Source organism: Myodes glareolus, chromosome 7 (genome assembly GCF_982192425.1).
Source record: "Myodes glareolus chromosome 7, mMyoGla1.1, whole genome shotgun sequence".
In the NCBI taxonomy this organism is placed as follows: Eukaryota; Metazoa; Chordata; class Mammalia; order Rodentia; family Cricetidae; genus Myodes; species Myodes glareolus.
In genome coordinates, this window is record NC_142032.1 from 63,456,750 (window position 1) to 63,479,523 (window position 22,774).

General features: G+C 39.9%; 1 protein-coding gene and 1 long non-coding RNA gene across 2 annotated transcripts in view; one reads left to right on the top strand and one right to left on the bottom strand.

Annotated features, from left to right (window-relative positions):
- Positions 1–22,774, top strand: part of LOC146893515 (uncharacterized) — a 103,751-nt gene extending 80,977 nt beyond the window's left edge. The window contains exon 4 of the long non-coding RNA XR_015738408.1: positions 22,695–22,774. This is a non-coding gene — a long non-coding RNA (uncharacterized LOC146893515). The remainder of the gene's footprint in view (positions 1–22,694) is intronic.
- LOC148121436 (olfactory receptor 13A1-like) lies at positions 3,265–4,312 on the bottom strand. Its single transcript, XM_087907638.1, has one exon. The coding sequence runs from the start codon at positions 4,252–4,254 to the stop codon at positions 3,265–3,267; it is 990 nt and encodes a 329-aa protein (XP_087763764.1). The 5' UTR covers positions 4,255–4,312.

Here is a 22,774-nt window from a genome sequence, read left to right on the forward strand (position 1 = left end):
AACTCTGCCCAGCTGTATGTAATCTACACGGCAATGATCTTGCCCTAGGTCCTGCAGAGCCTGATAGTCAAAAACATCATTTCTTTCAGGGGTTGCCTCACCCACACATTTGTCTTTACCTGGATCCTGAGTATCGAGTTACTCCTCTTCTCTACCATGGCTTCCAACCACTGCCTAGTCATTTGCTGATCTTTGCACTACAGCACCCTCATTGATTGATAGACCCATGTAGCCCTGGTAATGTTTGTGTGGTTTGGAGGGCTCTCAACTACTTGCCGCTTATCTACTTCATTTTGCTACTGTCCATCTGTGGCTCCCCTATGAGTTCACAATTCTGTGAGATCCCATTGACATTGTTGTCTCCATTCAGTCCTACCTTCATCAACAATGTCATGAAAGTCAGACATGTTCCTCAGAGACCTAAATTTCTTACTGATGTCCTATGACTTCATCATCACCAGCATCCTGCATATCTGCTCCACTGAGGGCAAGAAGCGTGCCTTCTCTGTTTGCTCTACCCACCTGTTGCTGGTCACCCTGCATTACTCCACAGTGTTCCACACCTATATCCAGCCCACAGTGTGATCTACTGGGCTCCTGGACAAAGCCATAACCATTCTGTATACCACTGTGACCCCTTTATTTCAACCCCCTCATTTACAGTCTCAGAAATGATGAATTCAAGACATCCCTCATAAAACTATATTCCCCTTGTAGTCTATAAGATTAGAGCTGGGCAGTGGTGGTGCTTGCCTTTAATCCCAGCACTCGGGAGGCAGAGGTAGGTGGATCTCTGTGAGTTCAAGGCCAGCCTGGTCTACAAGAGCTAGTTCCAGAACAGGCTCCAAAACTACAGAGAAACCTTGTCTTGAAAAACCAAAACCAAAACCAAAACCAAAAAAAAAAAAGATTAGAAAGATTAGAGAGGAACTTGGAACTCTGCACCCTCAGAAAGAGACTTCATGCATCCCTTGACTGTTGATTACACAAGCTAAGACATTACCTCAGGCCACCTGTCAAGTCTATGTACAAGGAAAATCTCATTTTCTACTGAATTTGTCTATCTTTAAAAATATTTTTTGCTTAAATTATGAATGTTCACATACCCAATACATTTAAGCATGCTTGACTTTAAGTACAAAGCTCTTAAACAATAAGCTACCTCTGTGACTCACTGAACCAAACAACCTCACTGCTAATTAAATCGAGAATGCAAGTTCTTTAATGAGACATAATTAAATTCCTCAAACTTCTATCTTAATAGCCTCTGCATGTTGTCCTTACCAGGGATGAGGTATCTCTGCTCTCAGCCCATGGCTCCTGTAGACTCTCATGGCCCTACTTTGATTCTTTACTTTTTTCCCTATTATTTCATAACACTCTTGAAACATGGTTTATATTCCAGTTTGAAGGAAGGATACCCATTATAGAAAAATAGGAGACTGGTCTTGACACTGATGCCTACAGAATGAACCTCCCTGGATCCAACACACAGAGACCAGAGACAGTCACCAGCACAGTAGCCCTTTCCTAGACATAGTGCCAGATTAGGGATTTGCTTAGTCACAGTTCTGACTAAGACTCCAGTGCCTGGTTTCCTATGTGTGACCTGACTTTCCCTGGAGGGTCATGGCTGTTTTGTGTTATATGTTGTAGGTCATGTTAACTTGACATAAATCATGTCTCACCATAATAAGAATTCCCAAATAATATATTTATGAGATATATGCATGTATGTGTGTTTGTGAGCATTTGTGTGCTTGTGTTTGGGTGATTATCATTTGTTCTGTAGCTTAAATAACAGCCATGAAATTAATAATAGGAAAAATGGCACAAAACATGGCTAAAAGATGAAGCAAATAGTGTCAAAGAAATCAACAGGCAAAATAGACCCAAGCCAGTGATTCCAAGATATTACTTTTTATTGTTACCGTAACTGAATCCAGAATTACCTAGGACAGTGGTTCTCAACTTTCCTAATACTGCAACCCTTTAATATTTGTTCTTCATGTTGTGGTGACCCCCACCATGATAAAATTATTCTCATTCCTACTTCATAGCTAAGTTTGCTACTGTTATGAACCATAATTTAATATCTGATATTGCTGATGGTCTTAGGTGACCCCAGCAAAAGGGTCATTCATCCCTCGAAAGGGTCATGACCCATAGGTTGAGAACCACTAAACTAGGAGCTCACTGAGGGACATTTCTGTCCGTACAGGTGAGAGTGTTTTCAGAAAGGATTCACTGAAGCAGGGGATCAGCTCTCTATGTGTGCAGCACCAGCCCAGGGACTGGAAACTAGCAAGCCTTGGCTAAAAAGAAAGGAGAAAGTCAGTTAAGCACAGGTGTCCCACTAATATGTGTTCTGGGCCACCATGATAGTTAGAAAGACAGTTAACCCCTCACTGTCCACACTGCCATAAATCCCTGCCTCACAATAGACCAAAGCAAAGAACCAAGTGCCCATGGACCGAGTCTTTTAAAAACATAAGACAGAATAAATGTTTGAAAAGGTATTTTGGTTACAAGGATGAAGAATTAATTAATACAAGATACTTGATTTGTATCACAAGTCCTGGTGCGGTGCAGCATTTAAGAATAGGGAAATAAGCTGATGAAGAATATGTTTAGTCTGAAAAGAACACAGCATCGCATCAGCAGCAGTTGCTGCAGACGCTGCCCTTTCTCAGCTGAGTGGTCTCTCAGTCAGTGTCTTAGCAGTAGCTACAGAGCCACTCCTCCTTCTTCCTTTCTTCTGCCTCCTCATTCCTGTTCTCAGAGGGTTTTAGCAAGGAGTCATTGATCAACACAAAAAAGACGATTTTTTTTGGTGTATGCTTTTGTTTTGGTATTTTGTCTTATTGACTTAGATTTGTTTTGCGTTTTTGCATTTTGTTTAAGAGAGAGATGGTTATTTCATGTGTAGGAAAGTCGTTTGTAGGTAATCCAGTTGCAGGACACTGGATTAAAGGGCTTTGTTTCGTGACTGTCACCATTGTCACCCACGGAAATCTTCCAGTCTAGGAAAATGGAATCTCCATTTAGGTAAACTTAAATCAGTAAATAAAGCTTGGGTGTTTTGTTTACATTCTCTCTAAGAATTTTTTGTTTCTGAGGTTACAGTAAGTAGAATTGTGCAATGTTTGCACCACAGAATATTTTTCTGAAACAGAAACAGGCACACCCCTTTCCATGAGGCTGATATTGGGAGAGCATGTTGAGAAACAGCCCAGGCCAGAAGAGCAGCCTGCGTATAACCATTTAATGTGAGAAAGAGGGCAAGAGCCTCCCCAGGGCCAGCTTGACGTCCTTGTTCCTCAGTGTATAGATGAGGGGGTTCAGGGTTGGGCTGAGCACTGAGTACAGCACCGAGGTCACTTTGCTTCTTTCTGGGCTGTAGCTGGAGGCAGGACTGATGTAGGCACAGAACACAGACGAGTAGTACACACAGACCACGATGAGGTGGGAGGAGCAGGTAGAAAAGGCCTTCCTCTTGCCCTCAGCAGAACGCATGCGCAGGATGCTGGCGATGATGCAGCCATAGGAGAGCAAGGTGAGGAAGAAGTTGATGACTCCATAAAAGGCATCTGCTATAAGAGTCATAATGCTATTCACATATGTGGGGCTGCAGGAGAGGAGGAGGAGTGGGGGGATCTCACAGAAGAAGTGGGTGATGACGTTGGGGCCACAGAATGACAGTCGTGCCATCAGACCAGTGTGGACAGATGCATTCAGAGCACAGATGGACCACACAGCCATGGCCAGGGCCCCACACAGGTGTGGGCTCATCCTAGAGCTGTAGTGCAGGGGATGGCAGATGGCCACGTAGCGGTCATAGGCCATGACTGTGAGCAGCAGCAGCTCAGAAGACAAGGACCACAGAAGAAAGAAGAGCTGGGCCATGCACTCCTTGAAGGAGATGGTGTTTTCCTCAGACACTAGGCCAAGCAATGCCTTGGGCAGCACAGAGGAGGTGCAGACAATATCCATGGTGGCCAGGTTGCACAGGAAAAAGTACATGGGACTGTGGAGTCCAGTGCTGGAGGTGACCAAAGCAATGATGACAATGTTGCCTATGAGAGCCAATGTGTAGAGTGACAGGAAGCAGATTATCAGGAGAAGTTTTAGACCAGGGTTCTCTGAGAACCCTTCCAGCACAAACTCTGTCACCATTGTCTGGTTAGAACTCAGCGTCATATCGGAGAGTATCTGTTTCACCACTGTGTCTGTTGACTTCTGCAAAAATAACATTTTACCACTTCAAAGTCTGGTTTCCAAACTCGATCATCTCAAAATTCTCTGCTCTCCGAAAGGGAAGGAGTGAATGTATTTCATTCATGGCAGCCTCTTGTCCCTTGCTGTCTGTAGCACACTATTGGGAAATGATATTTATTTCATTCACTTTTTGTTTCCCATCTAGAAAGTTTCACCCTGTAGATTTGGATCAAGAGGGACAGCTCCTCTTCCCTCATCTTGAGCATGAGAGTCGAGTGAAGCGTCCCTCACTCAGGAACTGCCTGTGCTCTACTAGACCATGCTCTGTGGACAGTGCTGGAAACATGGCTGTGCCCTCCCTCTGCAACAGGTATTCTCTACACAATGACAAATCTAATGAACATCCAGAGATGACTCTTGTACATTCTTCACACCTGACTTCCTGGCTTCCAAGACACTTTGTCTTTTCTGATATTTGAAGTGGTTGCTCTATTATACATCCCAACCCGATAATTGTCATTCCCCATTTCCAAGAATCCATGTGTATTCTGAATTTCACTTATTATGGTCTGTGACTTCTGATTTGGTTGAAACTGTCCTGACTCTAACCTACTTCAAATCTATATCCCTAGAGAGCATTTCTCAATGCCCAGGCCTATAAACCCATAGTGCTTTTGTGGCATTTTTTTTGTCTCAATGAATCACAGTAACTTCAAACTCAGTATGCACACAGCTGAGATCCTTGTCACTGCCTACAAATGCTTCTGTGTGGTTTAAGTAGCCTCACCTAGAAGTTCATCCTCAGTTACCCCCGTGTTTCATTGCTTAACCTATGGGCTTCCATCTGTTTGACTCATTATTTTACCCTTAGGCGCTATACCTATGGTAGATCCTCATCTGCTTCCCGTTCTATGAGCCAGGAATGTGTTCTACATCATCTTCTCCTCTCACCCAGTGGTCCTCAAAATCTGCAACTATAGCTTCCCCAACATTATACCTCATGTTCCCAATGTCTTCGGCTCTTTCATAATTTCTGAATTCTTTTCATTTCCAACATTTCTAATTCCCTCTTTCAGCACCCAAGAACTATAGAACATGCACCTGAAGATAATTGGCCCTTGGCTCCAATCCAAATTCACTGTGCATCTCCTGAGTCCTTCAGCAAATCACACTCTATAGCTTGGCATAGAAAATACATCTGACATCATCCATTAGGTTCCATAGGTTCCTTCGTGAGTTCATATATGAACATACTCCACTATTATTTATAAACCTGTTTGTGGCAATTATTTGCAGCCCTACTTCAATATTTTAAAATCACATTTTATCTCATATCTTTTTTCCATAACAAGGCTCACAACCTATTTCTCATCAAATTAATAGTAAATGTTGAATTTTTAAGTATTATATCTGCCTCCATTTCTAACTCGAGGTACGCAAATATAGTATTTACCCTCTGCAATTATGTTGACAGTGTTATGTCTAACCATGTCTCTACCACCCCTTTATTCTATTGCACTGGAGAATGTCAATACTTAGTTTGGTATTGCAAGTGACTCTGCAGAAACAGAATTGCAAAATATTCCTATAATATTCTTGGTAGTTTCTGGATCTGGCTAGCTAATTTGACTACACTTGAAACTGTGAAATTCTCCCCTAATAATTTACACTAATAATTTATGTGTGATATTCCATTCCATTCCTGTACATCCTAAGATTACAGGAAACATGATTAAGATTGACCCTTGGTTGATCTAAAGGGAAAGATCTAATAATAGTAGAAACCTATGAACAACATGTGCTATATGGTAGAATTCTAACACCAATAGCACAACTATAAAAATCACACTGCATGGAAAATAACTAACCAATTGCTAAATAACACACCTAAGAAGAAATAACAGAGAAGTGTAATAAGTGGGGATATTTGAAGACTTGAACACATGTCCATACTCTTATAGACAACTATTTTATTGCAAACAAGTAAAAATACACACCAGAGAAAAGACCATGCTGCTCAAACTGGAGTTACACGTAGAAGAATGAAACTAGTTCCTTACCTCTCAACTTGTACAAAATTCAGCTCCAAGTGGATCAAGGACTTCAGCATAAGACCCAATACCCTGAAAACAACAGAGTATAAACAGGGAATATGTGTCAACTCATTGTCACAGAAAGGACTTCCTGAATAAGACCATAGCTGCACAGGCACTAAGCTCAATAATTGACAAATGGGCCCACATGTGGCAATGAAGCTTCTGTGTGGGAAAGAGCATCATCATTTGAGTGAAGAGGCAGCCTAAAGAATGACACAAACCTTTCCCAACCCTACCACCGAGAGGGTTAATATCTAGGATATACAAATAACTGAAAAGTTTAAACAGCGAGAAAGCAAACAATCCAACTAAAAATGGGGAATGGAATTAAAGATAGAATTTTCAAAGATGAAACACAAATAACTGAAAAAGATTAAAATTGTTCAATATCATTTGCCATCAGAGAAATCAGGCTAAAACTACTTTGATATTAAACCTTAACTTAGTCATGCTGGCCAAGATAGAAAAAATAAGCAAATGACTATAGATGCTGCCAAGGATGTGGGGAAAGGGAACAATTGTTCACTTCCAGTGGGTGTGCAAACTGGTACAACTACTATAGAAACCAGCATGGCGCTTCCTCAAAAAACTGGAAATAGATGCACTACGTTTTCGGGTATAGCACTCTTAGGCCTGTGCCCAAAGGACTATACCTCTTAATAAAGTGACTCTTGTTCTTCCATGTCCGTTGTCGTTCTATTCACAGTAGCCAGGAAATGGAAACAGCAAAGATGTCCATCATATTAAGAATGGATAGTGAACTTATGGTACTTAAATACTGGAACATTACTCATCTGTTAACAAAAATGAAGTTATGAAGTTTGTAGGAAAATGGTGGATCTGGAAGCAATCATCCTGAGTAAAGCTACCAAGGCTCAGAGAGACAAACATCACATGCTTTCTTTTACATGTGGATATTACCTTTTAAGCTTTAGGATGTAAGTGTCTTAGGGTTACTATTGCTGTAATGAAACACCATTACTGAAGCAACTTAGGGTCGAATGGGTTTATTTGACTTACAATTCCATATCCCTCTTCATCATTGAAGGAAATCAGGACAAGAACTCAAACAGGGTAGGAACCTGGAGACAGAAGTTGATGCAGAGACCATGGAGGGGTGCTGCTTTATGCTTGCTCCCCATGGCTTACTCAGTCTTCTTCTCTATAGAATTTAGGACCAACAGTCAAAGCATGACCCTACCCTCCATGAACTGGACCCTCTCACATCAATCACTAATTTAAAAAATGCTCTGCAGTCTCATCAAATGTTCAATCTTATAGAGGCATTTTTTTTTAACTGGGGTTGCCTTTTCTCAGATGACTTCAGTTTGTGTCAAGTTGACATAAAATTGGCAGCACAATTGAGCCCTTGTCAACTTGACATTCAATACTTTTTAAGGCACAATCTTTTCTTTCATTTTTGTGGTCCACCGCCAAGATCTCAGATTAATAAATGCCATAAATACAAAATATACCACAAACTTAAAATTTCCTCAGTTTTTATCAATCTAAACACATTAAAAGTTTAGTCTCTGTAAAAATCCAAAGTCTCTTAAAATCCAAAAAATCTTTAAAAATTCAAAGTTTTAACATGGCTCTCCGAATCAACTAAGCAAGGCACATATGAGCTCACAGAGACTGAAGCAGCAAGCACAGGGCCTATATGCGTCTGTACCAGGTCCTCTAGGTGGATATTATATCTATTAACTTAGCATTTTATTGAGACTCATGACTATGAGAGTCTCCGACTCTTCTGCAAGCTCTTGAGACTCCTTTCCTACTGTTGGGATGCTATGTTCAAATATGAAAAGTTTTTGCTCCATCTTATATTTTATTTACCATTTTTGGTTGTTAGCTCTTAGAAGCCTGTTCTTTTCTAATGAGAGAAGAAAAAGGGAGTAGAAATGAATGAATGAATGGAAAGGGAGCTAGAGAGCGACTTGAAGGAGCAGAGGGAGGTGAAATTATAACCAGGATATACTGTGTGAGAAAAGAATCTATTTTCAATAAGAGAAAAATATCTTTTAGCACACAAAGAAAAAAAGCCAAAGAAACAAAAAAAAAATTAAAGTCTACCAACAATGGGCTCCTATAAAATAAAAATGAAGCCAGATACTTTTTACTTCAAGAGGAAAGAACCAGGGCATAGTCACAATTCGAGTAGAGAAAAATCACACTCACTAAAACAGTATAAATAATTCAATGGTCATGTCTGGGATTGTTCACAATCTTCTCGGCTCTCTTCACTGTGTCAAGCCTCGGCTTCTCTCTGTGATCCCTTCAGTCCTGGGGATTCAGCAGCTCCTGAGTCTGCACCATCCCCGATGGCCTCTCCTGGCCGCTCACAGTGCCCTGCTGCAGTTATTCTCCATGGCCCTTCACACCTCCAGAACCATCACCACCTGGTGACCTTAGACCACTAAGTTCAGCTGCCAATAGGAAGGTACCTTCTGTGTGCTGACCCTGAGGAAGCAACATTTCCAAGAGTGCTTCACCTCACTGATGTTGGTTTCCAAGGAGACCAGCATCCATTGTCCCAGGAAAGTAAAGGTTTTATTTCAGTGGTTCCAGTCTTTTGTTAATTCCAGCCATTTCTTCAGCTCCAATTAATCAGATATTACAGCCTCTCCATACAAAAGGCCCAGTAGCGTTTTTGCTTCCTGCTGACACTTCACAAGCCAGGACTCCATCATCTACACTGCTCTTGGCATTCTTGTCTTCTAAGCTCCTACAGTATTGAAAGCTGTTGAGGTTCAGCCAGTCTCAGCGCCCTCTCAGGGTCCAGAAAAACCTAGCAGCAGTAGAAGGATAGGGCCTGAGGGCAAGAAAAGAGTCTCTCGCTCAATACTTCTTTGTGCCAGTTTTTTAATTGCCTTCCCACGCTACAAAGTTTCCAGATAACACACACATACGCACACGCACACGCACACACACATTTCTCTGGTAATTGCAAAGTTACAGAGCTTGAATTTCTCAGGGCTATAAAGCAAGTAAGAGCTGTCCTGAGTGACACTGTCAGCATCTTTATGGCCCTGGGAGGCATGGCTAGAAGGACATGCAAACCTCTTCCTTAAATGTACCTTGTGGGAGGGCCTTGGACTTCCCACAGGGCAGGGTTCCCTGCCCTCTCTTAAGGAGGTGAGGGAGGAAGGAGGGTGAATGGGAGAGCAGGGAGGGGAATGGAAGGAGGGGAGGAAATGTAAATTTTTTAATGGAAAAAAATAAAAAAATAAAACCAGAAAAGTGTAAAGAAAGATTGCTTTCACTTTTTTCTTCTTTTAATTAAAAGATTTTTTTTCATTTTGCTTACCAACCCTAGTTATCCTCCCCTCCCCCCACTCCTCAGGGTGGGTAAGGCCTCCCTTGGGGAGTCAACAAAGTCCTGCATACCAAGTTGAGGCAGGACCAAGGCTCTCCCCTCCTCCCACCAAGGCTGAGCAAGGTGTCTCACCATAGGGAAAGGGCTCCAAAAAGCCAGTTCATGCACCTGGAGTAAGTCCTGTTCCCATTGCCAGGGCCCCCCAATAGATCAAGTCACCCACATTCAGAGGGCCTAGTTTGGTTCCATGCAATTACCCCAGCTGTCAGTCCAGAGTCCGTGAGCTCCCACTAGTGTGAATCAGCTGTCTCTGTGGGTTTCCCCATCATGATCTTGACCCCTCTTGCTCATATGATCCCTTCTTCCTCTCTTCACCTGAGCTCAGCGTTTGGCTGTAGATCATTGGATTTGCTTCCATCAGTTACTGAATGTAGGTTCTATGATGACAAGGTAGTCACTAATCTGATTATAGGGGAGGGTCAGTTCAGGCACCCTCTCTACTATTACTAGGAGTCTTAGCTGGGGCATCCTTATGGATTCCTGGCAATTTCCCTAGTACCAGATTTCTCTCTAACTGCATAATGGCTCCCTCTATCAAGGTATCTCTTTCATTGCTCTCCCTCTCCATCCCTCTCCCAGCTTGGCCATCTCCATCCCTCATGTTTCCATCCCCCATCTTCTCCTTTCTATTCCCTCTCAACTTACTCAAAGATATTAACTATTTCCCCTTCCTGGTCCTCCATCTCTGTCCCTCTTAGGATCCTACTTTTTACCTAGCTTCTCTAGGGTTCTGGATTGTCGTCTGATTATCCTTTGCTTTACGGCTAATATTCACGTTTGAGTGAGTACATACTGTGTTTGTCTTTCTGGGTCTGGGTTACCTCACTCAGGATGGTTTTCTCTAGTGCCATCCATTTGCCTAAAAATTTCAAGATGTCACTGTTTTTTACTGCTGAGTAATACTCCATTGTGTAAATGTACCATGTTTTCTTTATCCGTCTTTTTGGTTGAGAGGCATCTAGGTTGTTTTCAGATTCCAGTAATAGCCAGAACCTGGATTATTTTCACTTTTAAAGTTTTGTTTAACCAAAGACTTGGCATCTGGCTTGAGAATGTTTTATGTGTGTTAGAGAAACTGGAATGTATATTCAGAGTAATGAGTACACATGCTTTAAGGTGGAGACAGGAGACACCAATGAGAAAGTGTGACCTCTGAGGAGTAGGATTATTATTGCCGAGGTCACATGGAGACACATCTTTTGAACCGTGTAACACAATGTTGTTGCCACTAGAGTAATCCAATGGCAACACCTACACTCGTGCATTCACTTTCCAGCAGTGAGAGATGGAACGTGAGTGTGGGCCTGAGCTGAACACAAGGGGATATCAATGATTCCATAGCTTGTGTGCTGAATTTTTCAATCAAGTCTGATCAACCACATTGAAAAATAATATGCTCCGCTCAGTTTCAGTTTGAACACTTAGAAGCAAGAGCAGAACAATTGCAACGAATGCCAGAAGCCTGATAAACACCATCTCTCAGGAAAGGGATTTGTTCAGGGGCTGGGCACAGACAGTGCTCTGACAGCCTGTAAGATCCTGTAGTGCCATGATGTATAACCAGCTCTCGTCCTAGGAGACAGAGACACCATGAGGGTATGTGAACCCTGAAGCACCCAAAACTGGAACAATTAGTGACATCAGACAGCTGCCAAATTCTGGGATTTCTAAGTCCAAATTGAGACTGGCTACCACACTGGAGGGGGAGCTTTGTCCTTGAAGAACAAACAGTGGGAAGAAGATTGATGATCATCATGACCATGAATCTGTAATGGGCAAAGGCTGAATTAGACACACAACTTTCACACTGTCACAGCTTCCTGAAGAGTATGTGCCTCTTCGTAGGAAAAATACAAACTTCACCCTGTGCTCCTCACTAAGTGGTAAGAGTTTCTGCTTCTCATCAGGATCAAACCAGGCATCCCCTGCGGAGTACCATGAAGAAACCTCGGTATCTGTACTGTCATAGAAGATAAACAACAGAGAGAAGAGGTTGTTGGGAACTCACTTTGGTGGAGGATGTCTGCTGTTTTGCCTGGACTGGCCACCTGGGGCTTGCCACATACTGGTGTATACAGCAATCCAATGCAGAAAATTTTCTGTGGGATATTTTGCATTCATGATAGAGAGGAGAATGACACTTCTAGAAAACCATAGGTCAATATTGAGTCTTTTCATAATGCTGTGTTTAATAAACAATATTTTGATGCATGGCATTCCCATTGGCATAGCAGACAATCCTATCTTTTTTTTTTTACATGTGGTATTGTCATACAGAGGGAAAATAATTAAATTGCTTCCCAACTGTTAACCCATGCACACGGTGAAGCAGAGAGATGAGCTGCATCCACTTGAGCACCCTTTCTATAATTTTATCACTCTCTTTTGAGTATTAAACTTTTATTGTTAGTGTGCCCAGTTGTGCCTAAGTGGACATGGAAGAATCTAGGATCCAGGTGGGGAGTTTGTGGGAAGCAAATTCTCTACAGTCACACATGCCTGCATGCAACTTAGCTCTCAGCAAGACTGAATCGAAAACCTTCAGAATCTGAGCTCCAACTAAGAGTAATGCTGTTGAGAATCCTCATTATGTTCAGAAAATGGAGTGTCTGCTGATTCCATGGTCTATCCAGAAAAATTGGTACAGAAAGCTCCTACACTTACATCCCTGTTATCACAGTCTTCCCTTTATTGGTTTGGCCATTTTCCTGATACTTAAGGTCAGACAAAGAAATTGTTTCTGTAGGTGATTTCCACTCATGCCAGCTAAGTTCTGCAACAGATAGAGCAAGGCTAACACATACAGGCTTGGATGATGCTTTTAACTCCACGGAAGGTGAAGGTCACTCCTGCCACAGAACAGCATACTCTGGACAACAGGGCAAAAGAACACCTTCTGTGTCACTTTCTCACAATTCTTAGTTTGGCATGGTCAAACAAGAAAGTATTTATGTCCTATCTAGTCATCAAAATAGATTTTAGATTAATCTAAATCTGTTAGTTTCATTTCTAAATTAGTGTGAGCACTGGGTGATGAGTGAGATCTGGTTTTGAACATAAGACAAGATAACAGACATAAATAAACTCTTTGATCACAATCAGAAGCTAGATATTCTACTGCTTATACAGTAGAGCATAAAACCAAATATTTCTATCATCTTCTGTTCTTTGAACCCAGCACTCTTTATTAAATTCAGGACTCATTGCAAACATAGCTATACTGTACTTTTGTCTCTCTGTGCTGATTTTCCCAAAACTGGGGCAAATGTCCCTTTCATAGTGAGATATCTTTTTGCTTGGGAGTTCCATTATTAGCTGAAGAATCACACAGTGGACTACAATCTTTCACTCACCTCTCCCTGTCCCAGTGTGTTGCGGTGATGGGTGGGTTTCACAAGGAGAACATTGCTGAGCACAGACTCTCCTTTCCTGCAAGCACCAAGTCTTCAGTGTTTCTCTGAAGCTCACATCTTCCTTTGTGTAGAGGTCATTGACCTTCAGAAATACCTGTGATTTTCTGAGACCAGGGCAAGTGTTTGTCCTGGTGCCTCTTGGGATAGAAACTCAAGGAGAAAGCTCTTAGGATCAATTAAAGAAAACTCTTGGCTTCATGACTCAAATTCCCTGAAGACTGGTGTGGAAGAGGGTGGTCAGGGGAGTCTTCTAGTGTGGGTAGGAACAGTTCACTCCCCATACCCTTTCTTCAACAATCTGGATCTCCCAGAATGTCTTGGTATTCTCATGTTCTATGTGGAAGGTCCCACCATGGTAGACAAGGACTCTTCTGTATTCTGCTGAGAGTATTTTATCTGAATTTGACACACACGCAATGGGGTTATTCTAAGTATGTTTTTCTTTCTATGCTTCTCCTTCCTCTTCCTACATCCAAGGCTTCAATGTATTGTTATGAATTCATGTTCCTTCAGCACTTACATTCTGTTTGTTACATTTTTAATCCCTGAGAATATCCATACAGGTAGCATTATATAGACAGAACAAGTTTTATTTAGTAATATAGATGAATATACATATATTTATATGCATTTAATATCACTAATAAATAAAAAAGGGTCATGAATTTGGAGAAGAGTGGGAGATGGATATATGGAATGGTTTTGAGGGAGGAAGGGTAGAAAGAAATATTTTAATCAAATTCTAATCTCAAAAAATTTCAAAGAAAAAATTGATTCAAAGTTTCATATGCCATAATATCCTTCATAAAGGAAAATGTAAGTAAAACCAAATTGATTATAATTGTTCATTGAATTTTTTTTTCACACAAAGTATTCTGGTTTGGTTTTCTCTTCCTATACTCTTCTGAAATCCTTTCTACTCACTTAACTCCATGTCCTTTCTTCCTCTCTGTCTTTAGAAAACAAAAACAAACAAAAAACAAAGAAAGCAATAAATCAGCAAAAAAGAACAAACACAAGAACCAAATACACATGTCCAAAATCCATAAAAACACAAAATCAGAAACCATAATATACAAGCAAAAGGTCAGTAAGACAAAATTACCCAAGTGAAGAAATATGAGAAAGTATGCAGAAATATCATTGAGCTCATTTTGTCTTAGCCATGCACTGCTGATCATTGGGCCTGCCAACCAGTGGGGCTTATACACATAGTCATATTCTATTGGTGAGAATGAGGTTTTCCTGAGTGTTCCAGGCTCTTTCACTATTTGCACATTGTGCAGTTGAAGGTTTCTGTATTTGTTCCTATGTACTGCAGGAGGAAGCTTCTCTGGTGATGGCTGACTGAGACACGGATCTATGAGGACAGAAGAAAGTCATCAGTATTTTTTGTTTTAATATTTTTTAGTACTAAAGTGATTTTTAATTTTCTTTATTTTTTATTTTTATTGTTTTATTAATTTATAAAAGACTTTCATATATGCATACAATAAAATGTGATCATATTTACTTCAAGAAAAAATAATGTCACCAGGAGTCATTTAATTGGTACTTTTCTTTTTACAGAAGTTCAGTATTTGATATTCTCCTTGGTCTATGACCTATTTAGTTTTAGGTTCTTAGCTATGTGAGCAGTGTCAGGAATGGGTTCCATTTCATGGAGTGGTAGTTAAATCCATTTGGATAATGGTTGGTTACCCTTGAGACTGTTGTGCCATTGTTATGACAGTTTACCATACAAGCAGATCACCATTGCAGATTGAAGGGTTTGTAGCTGGGAGATATTTCCCTTTCTCATGAGAATTTCATTATTTCTTATTTATTAACACCTGAAAATGTTTCATTATGTAGATTTGCCACTAATTTTATACATTCACCAATTCACAGACATCTAGGGTGTTTCAGTTTCTGGGATTTATGAATAAAATAGCCATGACATGGATTGGCAAGTATTTCTTTAGTAGAATGCACAGTCCTTTGGGTATATGCCCCCAAATGGTAAGCTGAACCTTGATCTTACTAAGGAGCCACCATACTGATTTCCACAGTGGCTGTTTAAGTTTGTACTACCACCAACAATGGATGAATGCCCCTTTTAAACTACATTCTCATCAGGTTGAGCTTTTATTTGTTTTATTGATCTTAGCTACTGTGATTGGTGTAATATGACATCTCAAAATAATTTTAATTTGCACTTTGTTGATGACCAAGGATGTTGAATATTTTTTTATGTATTTCTCATCCATTTGTGTTTCATCTTTTGAGAGCTCTCTGTTTAGTTCTATAATAGATTTTTTAATTGGGTTGTTTTCTTGATGTCCAGTTTTTGAATTCTTTATACATTTTAGATATTAGCCCTTTATCAAAGGTGCTGTTGGTAAAAATCTCTTCCCATTCTGTTGCCTGCCACTTTATCTGAATGATGGTGTCCTTTTTTATACAGAAGCTTTTTGGTTTCATGAGGTCCCATTTGTTAGTTGTTCTTCTTAGTGTCGGTGTGTGTCTTGTTCAGAAAATCTTTCCTGTGCCAATGAGTTCAAGACAACCCCCACTTTCTTTGCTATTAGAATCAATGTATCTGGCCTAATGTTGAGGTCCTTGACTCATTTGGAGTTTTATTTAGTGCAGGGTGATAAGGATGGATTTACCACCACACTTCCAGGTGGAGCCTTTCAGTTTCAGCAACATAACTGACTAAAGATGATGGTTTATTTCTACCGTGTATTTCTGGCTTCTTCATAAATTATCAGGAGTCCATAGGTGTGAGGATTTATGTCTGTATCTTCAACTTGATTCAATTGATCAATGTGTCTATTTTTTTAAATATCAATACAGTTTTGTTCTAATTACTAAAGCTCTGTAGTACATTTTCAGATCAGGGATGGTGATATATTCTGCAACCCTTTTGCTTTTCAGGATTGCTTTAGTTATCTCTATCTATCTATCTATCTATCTATCTATCTATCTATCTATCTATCTATCCACCTATCTATCATCTATCTGTTTCTATATGAAACTAAAGATCATTCTTTATCATTTGGTGAACAGTTGTGTTGTAATTTTGATGAGGGCTGCATTGAGTCTGTAGACTGCTTTTGATAGGGTGTCCATTTCATTATATCAGTCTTACCTACCCAAGAGCATGGCACACATCTTTCTTCAATGTCTTGAAGTTTTTAATCATATAAGACTTTTATTTGCTTGGTCAGATTTACCCCAAGATATTTTAAAAATGTTATTGTGAAAGGTATTGTTTTTCTGACTCCTTTTCCAGTACATTTGTCATTTTTATATAGGAATGCAACTAATTTTTGTATGTTCAATTTGTATCCTTCTACTTGGCTGAAAGCGTTTATCAGCTATAGAGGTTTGCTGATGGAGTTTTGAAAATTGTTTTTATTGAGCTATATATTTTTCTCCACTTCCATCTCCTCATCCCCTCTTTCCTTCTACCCTTTCCCATAACCACCGCACTCCCAATTTACTCAGGAGATTTTGTCTTTTTCTTCTTCCTATTTAAATCCATGTATGTCTCTCTTAGGGACCTCTTTGTTGCCTAGATTCTCTGGGGTTGTGAATTGTAGGCTGCTTTTCTTTATGTCTAAAAGCCACTTATGAGTGAGTACATATTATATTCATCTTTCTAGGTCTGGGTTACCTCACTCAATATGCTTTTTTTCTAGATTTATCCATTTGTCTGCAAATTTCATGATGTCATTTTTTTTAACCACTATGTAGTACTCCATTGTGTAAATGTAACACATTTTCTTTATCCTTTCTTCTTTTTGAGTTCTTCAGTGGAGGGGAATGTAGGTTGTTTTCTGGTTCTAGTTATTGCAAATAATGCTGCTATGAACATAGCTGAACACATGTTCTTGTGGTTTGATTGAGCATCCTTTGGGACTATACCCAATAACAATATTGCTGTGTCTTGAGGTTGATTGTTTCCTAATTTCTGAGAATTCATCATACTGATTTCCAAAGTTACTGTACAAGTTTTCACTTCCACCAGCAATAGAGACATGTTCCTCTTTCTCCACATCGTCTCCAGCATAAACTGTCATCAGTGTTTTTGATCTTAGCCATTCTGATAGGTGTGAGATGGAATCTCAGAGTTATTTTGATTTTCATTTCTCTGATGACTAAGGATGTTGAGCATTTCCTTAGGGGTCTTTCAGCCATTTGAAATTGTCTGTTGAGAATTAGGTGTGTACTCCATTTTTATTGGATTATTTGTTCTTTTGATGTCAAGTTTCTTGAGTTCTTTGTATATTTTGAAAATCAGTCTTCTATTCAATGTGGGGTTGGTGAAGATCTTTTCCCATTCTGTAGCTGCTGTTTTGTCTTGTTGACCATGTCTGCTTTACAGAAGCTTCTCAATTTCAGGAGATCCCATTTATTAATTGTTTCTCTCAGTGTCTGTGCTACTGGGGTTATATTTAGGATATAACCTGTGTTAAATGTGTTCAAGTGTACTTTCCACTTCCTCTTCTATGAGGTTCAGTGTGATTGATTTTATATTGAGGTTTTTGCTCCATTTGGGCTTGAGTTTTGTGCATGATGATAGATATGGATCTATTTGCGTTCTCCTATATGTTGGTATCCAGTTATGGCTAGCACCATTTGTTGAATATGCTTTCTTTCTTCCACTTTATATTTTAGCTTCTTTGTCAAGAATCATGTATTTGTAGGTGTGTGGATTGATGTGCGGTGCTGTGGGGCAATGGTCTGTACCCTGTCATTTGTATTTTAAATAAATGCTGATTGGCCAGTAGCCAGGCAGGAAGTATAGGTGGGGTGACCAGAACAGGAGAACTGTGAAGAGTAAAGGGTCAGTTTGCAGTAGTGATCCAGCTGCAGAGGAAGCAATATGAGAACACATCACGGATAAAGGTACCAAGCCACATGGCTAACATAGTCAAGAATAATGGGCTATTTTAAGATATAAGAATTAATTAATAAGTAGCCTGATCTGTACCATCCGGTTCTGTGTCACCCTCTCTCAGTACGGTCCGCACGCTTCCGTACCTTATGTGTGTTTGGGCAAAGGCCTGGAGATTGAAATAAAAGACACACATATAAGAGACCTGGGTCATTTGACAAGAGATCACCAAATGTCACTTTATTTAGCTGACTGTAAGGCTAATATACCTTGGCCCCAGTAAGGGAACTCCCTCCCAACCAGAGGAGAAACTGGTGCAGTATGTGACCTGGCACCGGAGGGAATTTCTTCCCAGGCAGCGGGTGGAGAGCAGCAACAGCAGTAAGAGAGACCTTGGCATGGTGTAATTCTCCCGGGCAGGTGGGAAATTACCACACCAAAGATAGAACAAAGCCCTACAGCTAAATCACCAGGCTAGGGCAGAGATAATAGAAACTAACAAGAAGCTTAGCTGGCTGGCCAGAACTATCCTCAGAGACACACCCCAGGGAGTAAGGGGAGACAGGGCCCTACACTGATCTATTAGGCCAACCAGTTTACAGTTAATGTAGATCTCTGTGTGTTTATTTGGGACGAAACAGCTGTGGTACCTGATGGGACAGAAAACTTGGTCAACAGTTCAGGTCTTCAGTTCAATTCCATTGGTTCTCCTGTCTGTTTTTTTAATGTTAATATCAGGCTGTTTTCATTATTGTTGCTCTATAGTAAAGTTTGAAGTCAGGAATCATGAAGCCTCTAGAAGCTCCTTTGTTGTACAGGATTTTTGACTATCCTAGGTTTTTTTGTTTTTCTATATGAACTGTGTATTGTTCTGTCGAGGACTGTGAAGAATTTTGATGGGCATTGCATTAACTCTGTAGATTGCTTTTGGTAAAATTGTCGTTTTACAGTGCTAATTCTACCTACCCAAGACCATGGGAGATCTTTCCATTTTTTGATATCTTCTTCAATTTCTTTCTTCAAAGGTTTAAAGTTCTTGTCATACAGGTCTTTAGCTTTTTTTTTTTTAATTAGGGTTACCCCAAGATAGTTATTTGTGGCTATTGTGAAGGGTGATGTTTCTCTAATTTCTTTCTCAGCCCACTTATCTTCTGTATAAAAAAGGGAGAGATACTGATTTTTTTTTTGAGTTCATCTTGTATTCTACTACATTACTATAGGTATTTATGAGTTGTAGGGGGCTCCCTGGTAGAATTTTTGGGATCATTTCTGTAGACTATCATATCATTAGTGAATAGTGAGAGTTTGGTTTCTTCTTTTCTGATTTATATCCTCTTGATCTCCTTTTGTTGTCTTATTGCTCTAGATAGAACTTGAAGTACTATATTGAATAGATATGAAGAGAGTGGTAAACCTTGTCTTGTTCCTGATTTCAGTGAGATCACTTTGAGTTTCTCTCCATTTAGTTTGATGTTGGCTGTTGGCTTGCTGTATATAGCCATTATTATGATCAGGTATGTTCCTTGTATCCATGCTCTTTCTAAGACTTTTATTGTGAAGGGGTTTTCAACATCTAATGAGATGACTATGTGGTTTTTTCTTTTACTTTGTTTACACGGTTGATTAGATTGATAGATTTTTATATGTTGAATCATCCCTACATCTCTGGGATGAAGCCTATTTGGTCATAGTAGTTAATTCTTCTGATGCGTTCTAGAATTTAGTTTGCCAGTATTTTATTGAGTATTTTTGCATCAATGCTCATGAGTGAGATTGGTCTGTAATTCTTTTTCTTAGTTGTGTCTTTGTGTATTTTGGGTATCAGGATAATTGTAGCCTCATAAAAAGAGTTTGGTAATGTGTTTGCTATTTCTCTTGTGTGGAAGAATTTGAGGAGTACTGGTATTAGTCCTTCTTTGAAAACCTTGTAGAAGTCTGTGTTGAAATGATCTGGTCCTGGGTTTTTGGTTTTTTGTTTGTTTGTTTTTTTTTTGGTTGGGTTTTCGATGACTGTTTCTATTTCCTTAGTGGTTATAGGTCTATTTAATTTACTTATTCAGTCTTGATTTAATTTTGTAAGTAGTATTTATCCAAAAAGTTGTCCATTTCATTTAAATTTCCTATCTTGTGGAATACAGATGTTTGAAGTATGACCTGATGATTATCTGTATTTTCTCAGAATCTGTTGCTATGCTCCCTTTTCATTTCTGATTTTGTAATTTGAATGTTCTCTCTCTTCCTTTTGGTTAGTTTGAATAAACGTTTGTCTATTATATTGATTTTCTTGAAGTACCAGCTCTTTGTCTGATTGATTTTTTTTTGTATTGTTTTCTTTGTATTTCTATTTTATTGATTTCAGCTCTCAATTTAACTATTTCCTGTTATCTACGTCTCCTGGGTAAACCTGCTTCTTTTTGTTCTAGAGTTCTGTTCTGTTAACTGGCTAGTCTGGGGTTTTTTCCAGCATTTTTATATAGGCATTTAGCACTATGAACTTTCCCCTTAGCACTGCTTTCATTGTGTTCCATAAGTTTGGGTATGTTGTGCTGTCATTTTCACTGAATTTTAGGAAATTTCTCTCTTTATTTCTTCCTTAACCCATTGGTGGTTCAGTTGATCATTGCTCAATTTCCATGAGTTTGTGTGGTTTCTGAAATTAGTGTTGGTATTGAATTCTAACATTAAGCCATGGTGACCTGATAAGATACATGGGGTTATTATAGTTTTTTCCTATCTGTTGAGGTTTGTGCTGTTACCAAGTATGTGGTCAATTTTTGAAAAGGTTCCACGAGGTGCTGAGAAGAAGGTATATTCTTTTATGGTTGACTGGAATGTTGTATAGATGTCTGTTAAGTCCACTTGAGTCATAGCGTCTGTTAGTTCCCTTATTTCTTTGTTAGATTTCTGTCTGATCGACCTGTCCATTGGTGGGAGTGGATTGTTGAGGTCTTCCACTATTAGTGTATGTGACTTAATGTGTGATTTAAGCTTTAATAATGTTTCTTTTACATATGAGGAAGCCCTTGTATTTTTGGCACAGACGTCCAGACTTACAATTTCCTCTTAATGGATTTTTCCTGAGACAAAATTAAAATGTCCTTTGTCTCTTTTGATTGATTTTAGTTTGCAGTCTATTTTGTTGGGCCTTAGGATAGCTACACCTGCTTGTTTCTTATGTCCATTTGATTGGAAATCTTTTTCCCAACACTTTGCTCTGAGATGATTGATACCTGTCTTTGAGGTTGAAGCGTGCTTCTTGTATATAGCAGAAGGATGGATTATGTTTTCGTATCTAATCTGTTAGCTTGTGTCTTTTGATTGGTGGGTTGAGTCCATTTATATTAAGTGGTATTAGTTACCAGTGATTGTTAGTTTCCGTCATTTTAGTTTTTGTTGTTGGTTATGTTATTGTGTGTGCTTTTCCCTTCTTTTGGGAATTGCTGCTGTGAGATTATCTATTATTTGTGTTTTTTTTTTTTGTGTGTGTGTAACTGAGTTCCTTGGGTTGGGGTTTCCCTTCTAGTACTTTCTGTAGGGCTGGGTTAGTAGTATTGATTAAATCTTCCTGCAGGTAGGTTGTTCCAACACCCACCCTCATCAATCAGATCCTGTAAGCTACAAGTCCCACTCCACCCCAAAACTCACCCATCACCCTGCAACCTCAGAGGAACTCTTGGCACAGGCTGCAATTGCCCAGAGCAGACCAACAAGTGAGTGAGTATACCCAGCTGGGTTCCCCACTCTCTAAGCCCTTGTTGCCATGGCAAAACCCCAGGCTCCTCCCCCACCTGCCACAGCCTCACTAGCCGGTCAACAGGCAAGCTCCCTGCAGATAGGCTGCTCCAACACCCCAACAATGATTGGACTCTATAAGCAGAGTTCCACTCTGCCTCCAAATCCATCCCCTTCCATCCCTCACAACCTCAGAGGAACTTCTTAGCACAGGCTGAAACTTCGCAGTGCAGACCAAGAGAGCTGACCAAGAAAGTGGGCCAAGAGAGACCTCAGTGGCTCTATGAGATACAGACAGCAACTGCACAGAGCAGACCAAAAGCAGCTCAGATGCCTAGATGCACATGTAAGAACATAGCCAACAACAGTCAAAGCAATATGTTACCACCAGAATCCAGCTATCCTGCTATAGCAGGATCTGACTAATCTGAAATAGCTGAAACATGCAAAAAGACCTTAAAACACTGGGCACATAATAATCAAAACACTAAACATACAGAACAAAGAAAGAGCATTGGAAGCTGCAAGGAAAAAAGACCAACTGAAATATGAAAAGTAGATTCAACTTCTCAATGGAGACCCTAAAAGCCAAAAAGTCCTGGAAAGATGTGTAGCAGACTCTAAGAGACCACAGATGTCAGCCCAGCTTACTATACCCAACACTTACAATTACCATAGATGGAGAAAGCAAGATACTCCATGATGAAGTCAAATTCAAACAATATCTACCTACAAATACAACCTTACAGAAGGTGCTAGTAGGAAAACTCCAACCCACAGAGGTTAACTACACTAATGACAATGCAAGAAATAAATAATCTCAGACCAGAGAATCCAAAAGAAGGGGAACACACACACACACACACACACACACACACACACACACACACACACACCACTACCATCACCACCACCAAAATAATAGGAATCAACAATCATTAGTCATTGATATATCTCAATTCTCCCAACAGAAAACACAGACTGACAGAATGGATTCAAAAACAGGATCTGTCCTTCTGCTGCATACAAGAAGCACACCTCAACATCAAAG

Excerpts from the sequence above, each read along its gene's own strand:
- LOC148121436 (XM_087907638.1), bottom strand. The coding sequence starts at position 4,254 with ATGTTATTTTTGCAGAAGTCAACAGACACAGTGGTGAAACAGATACTC.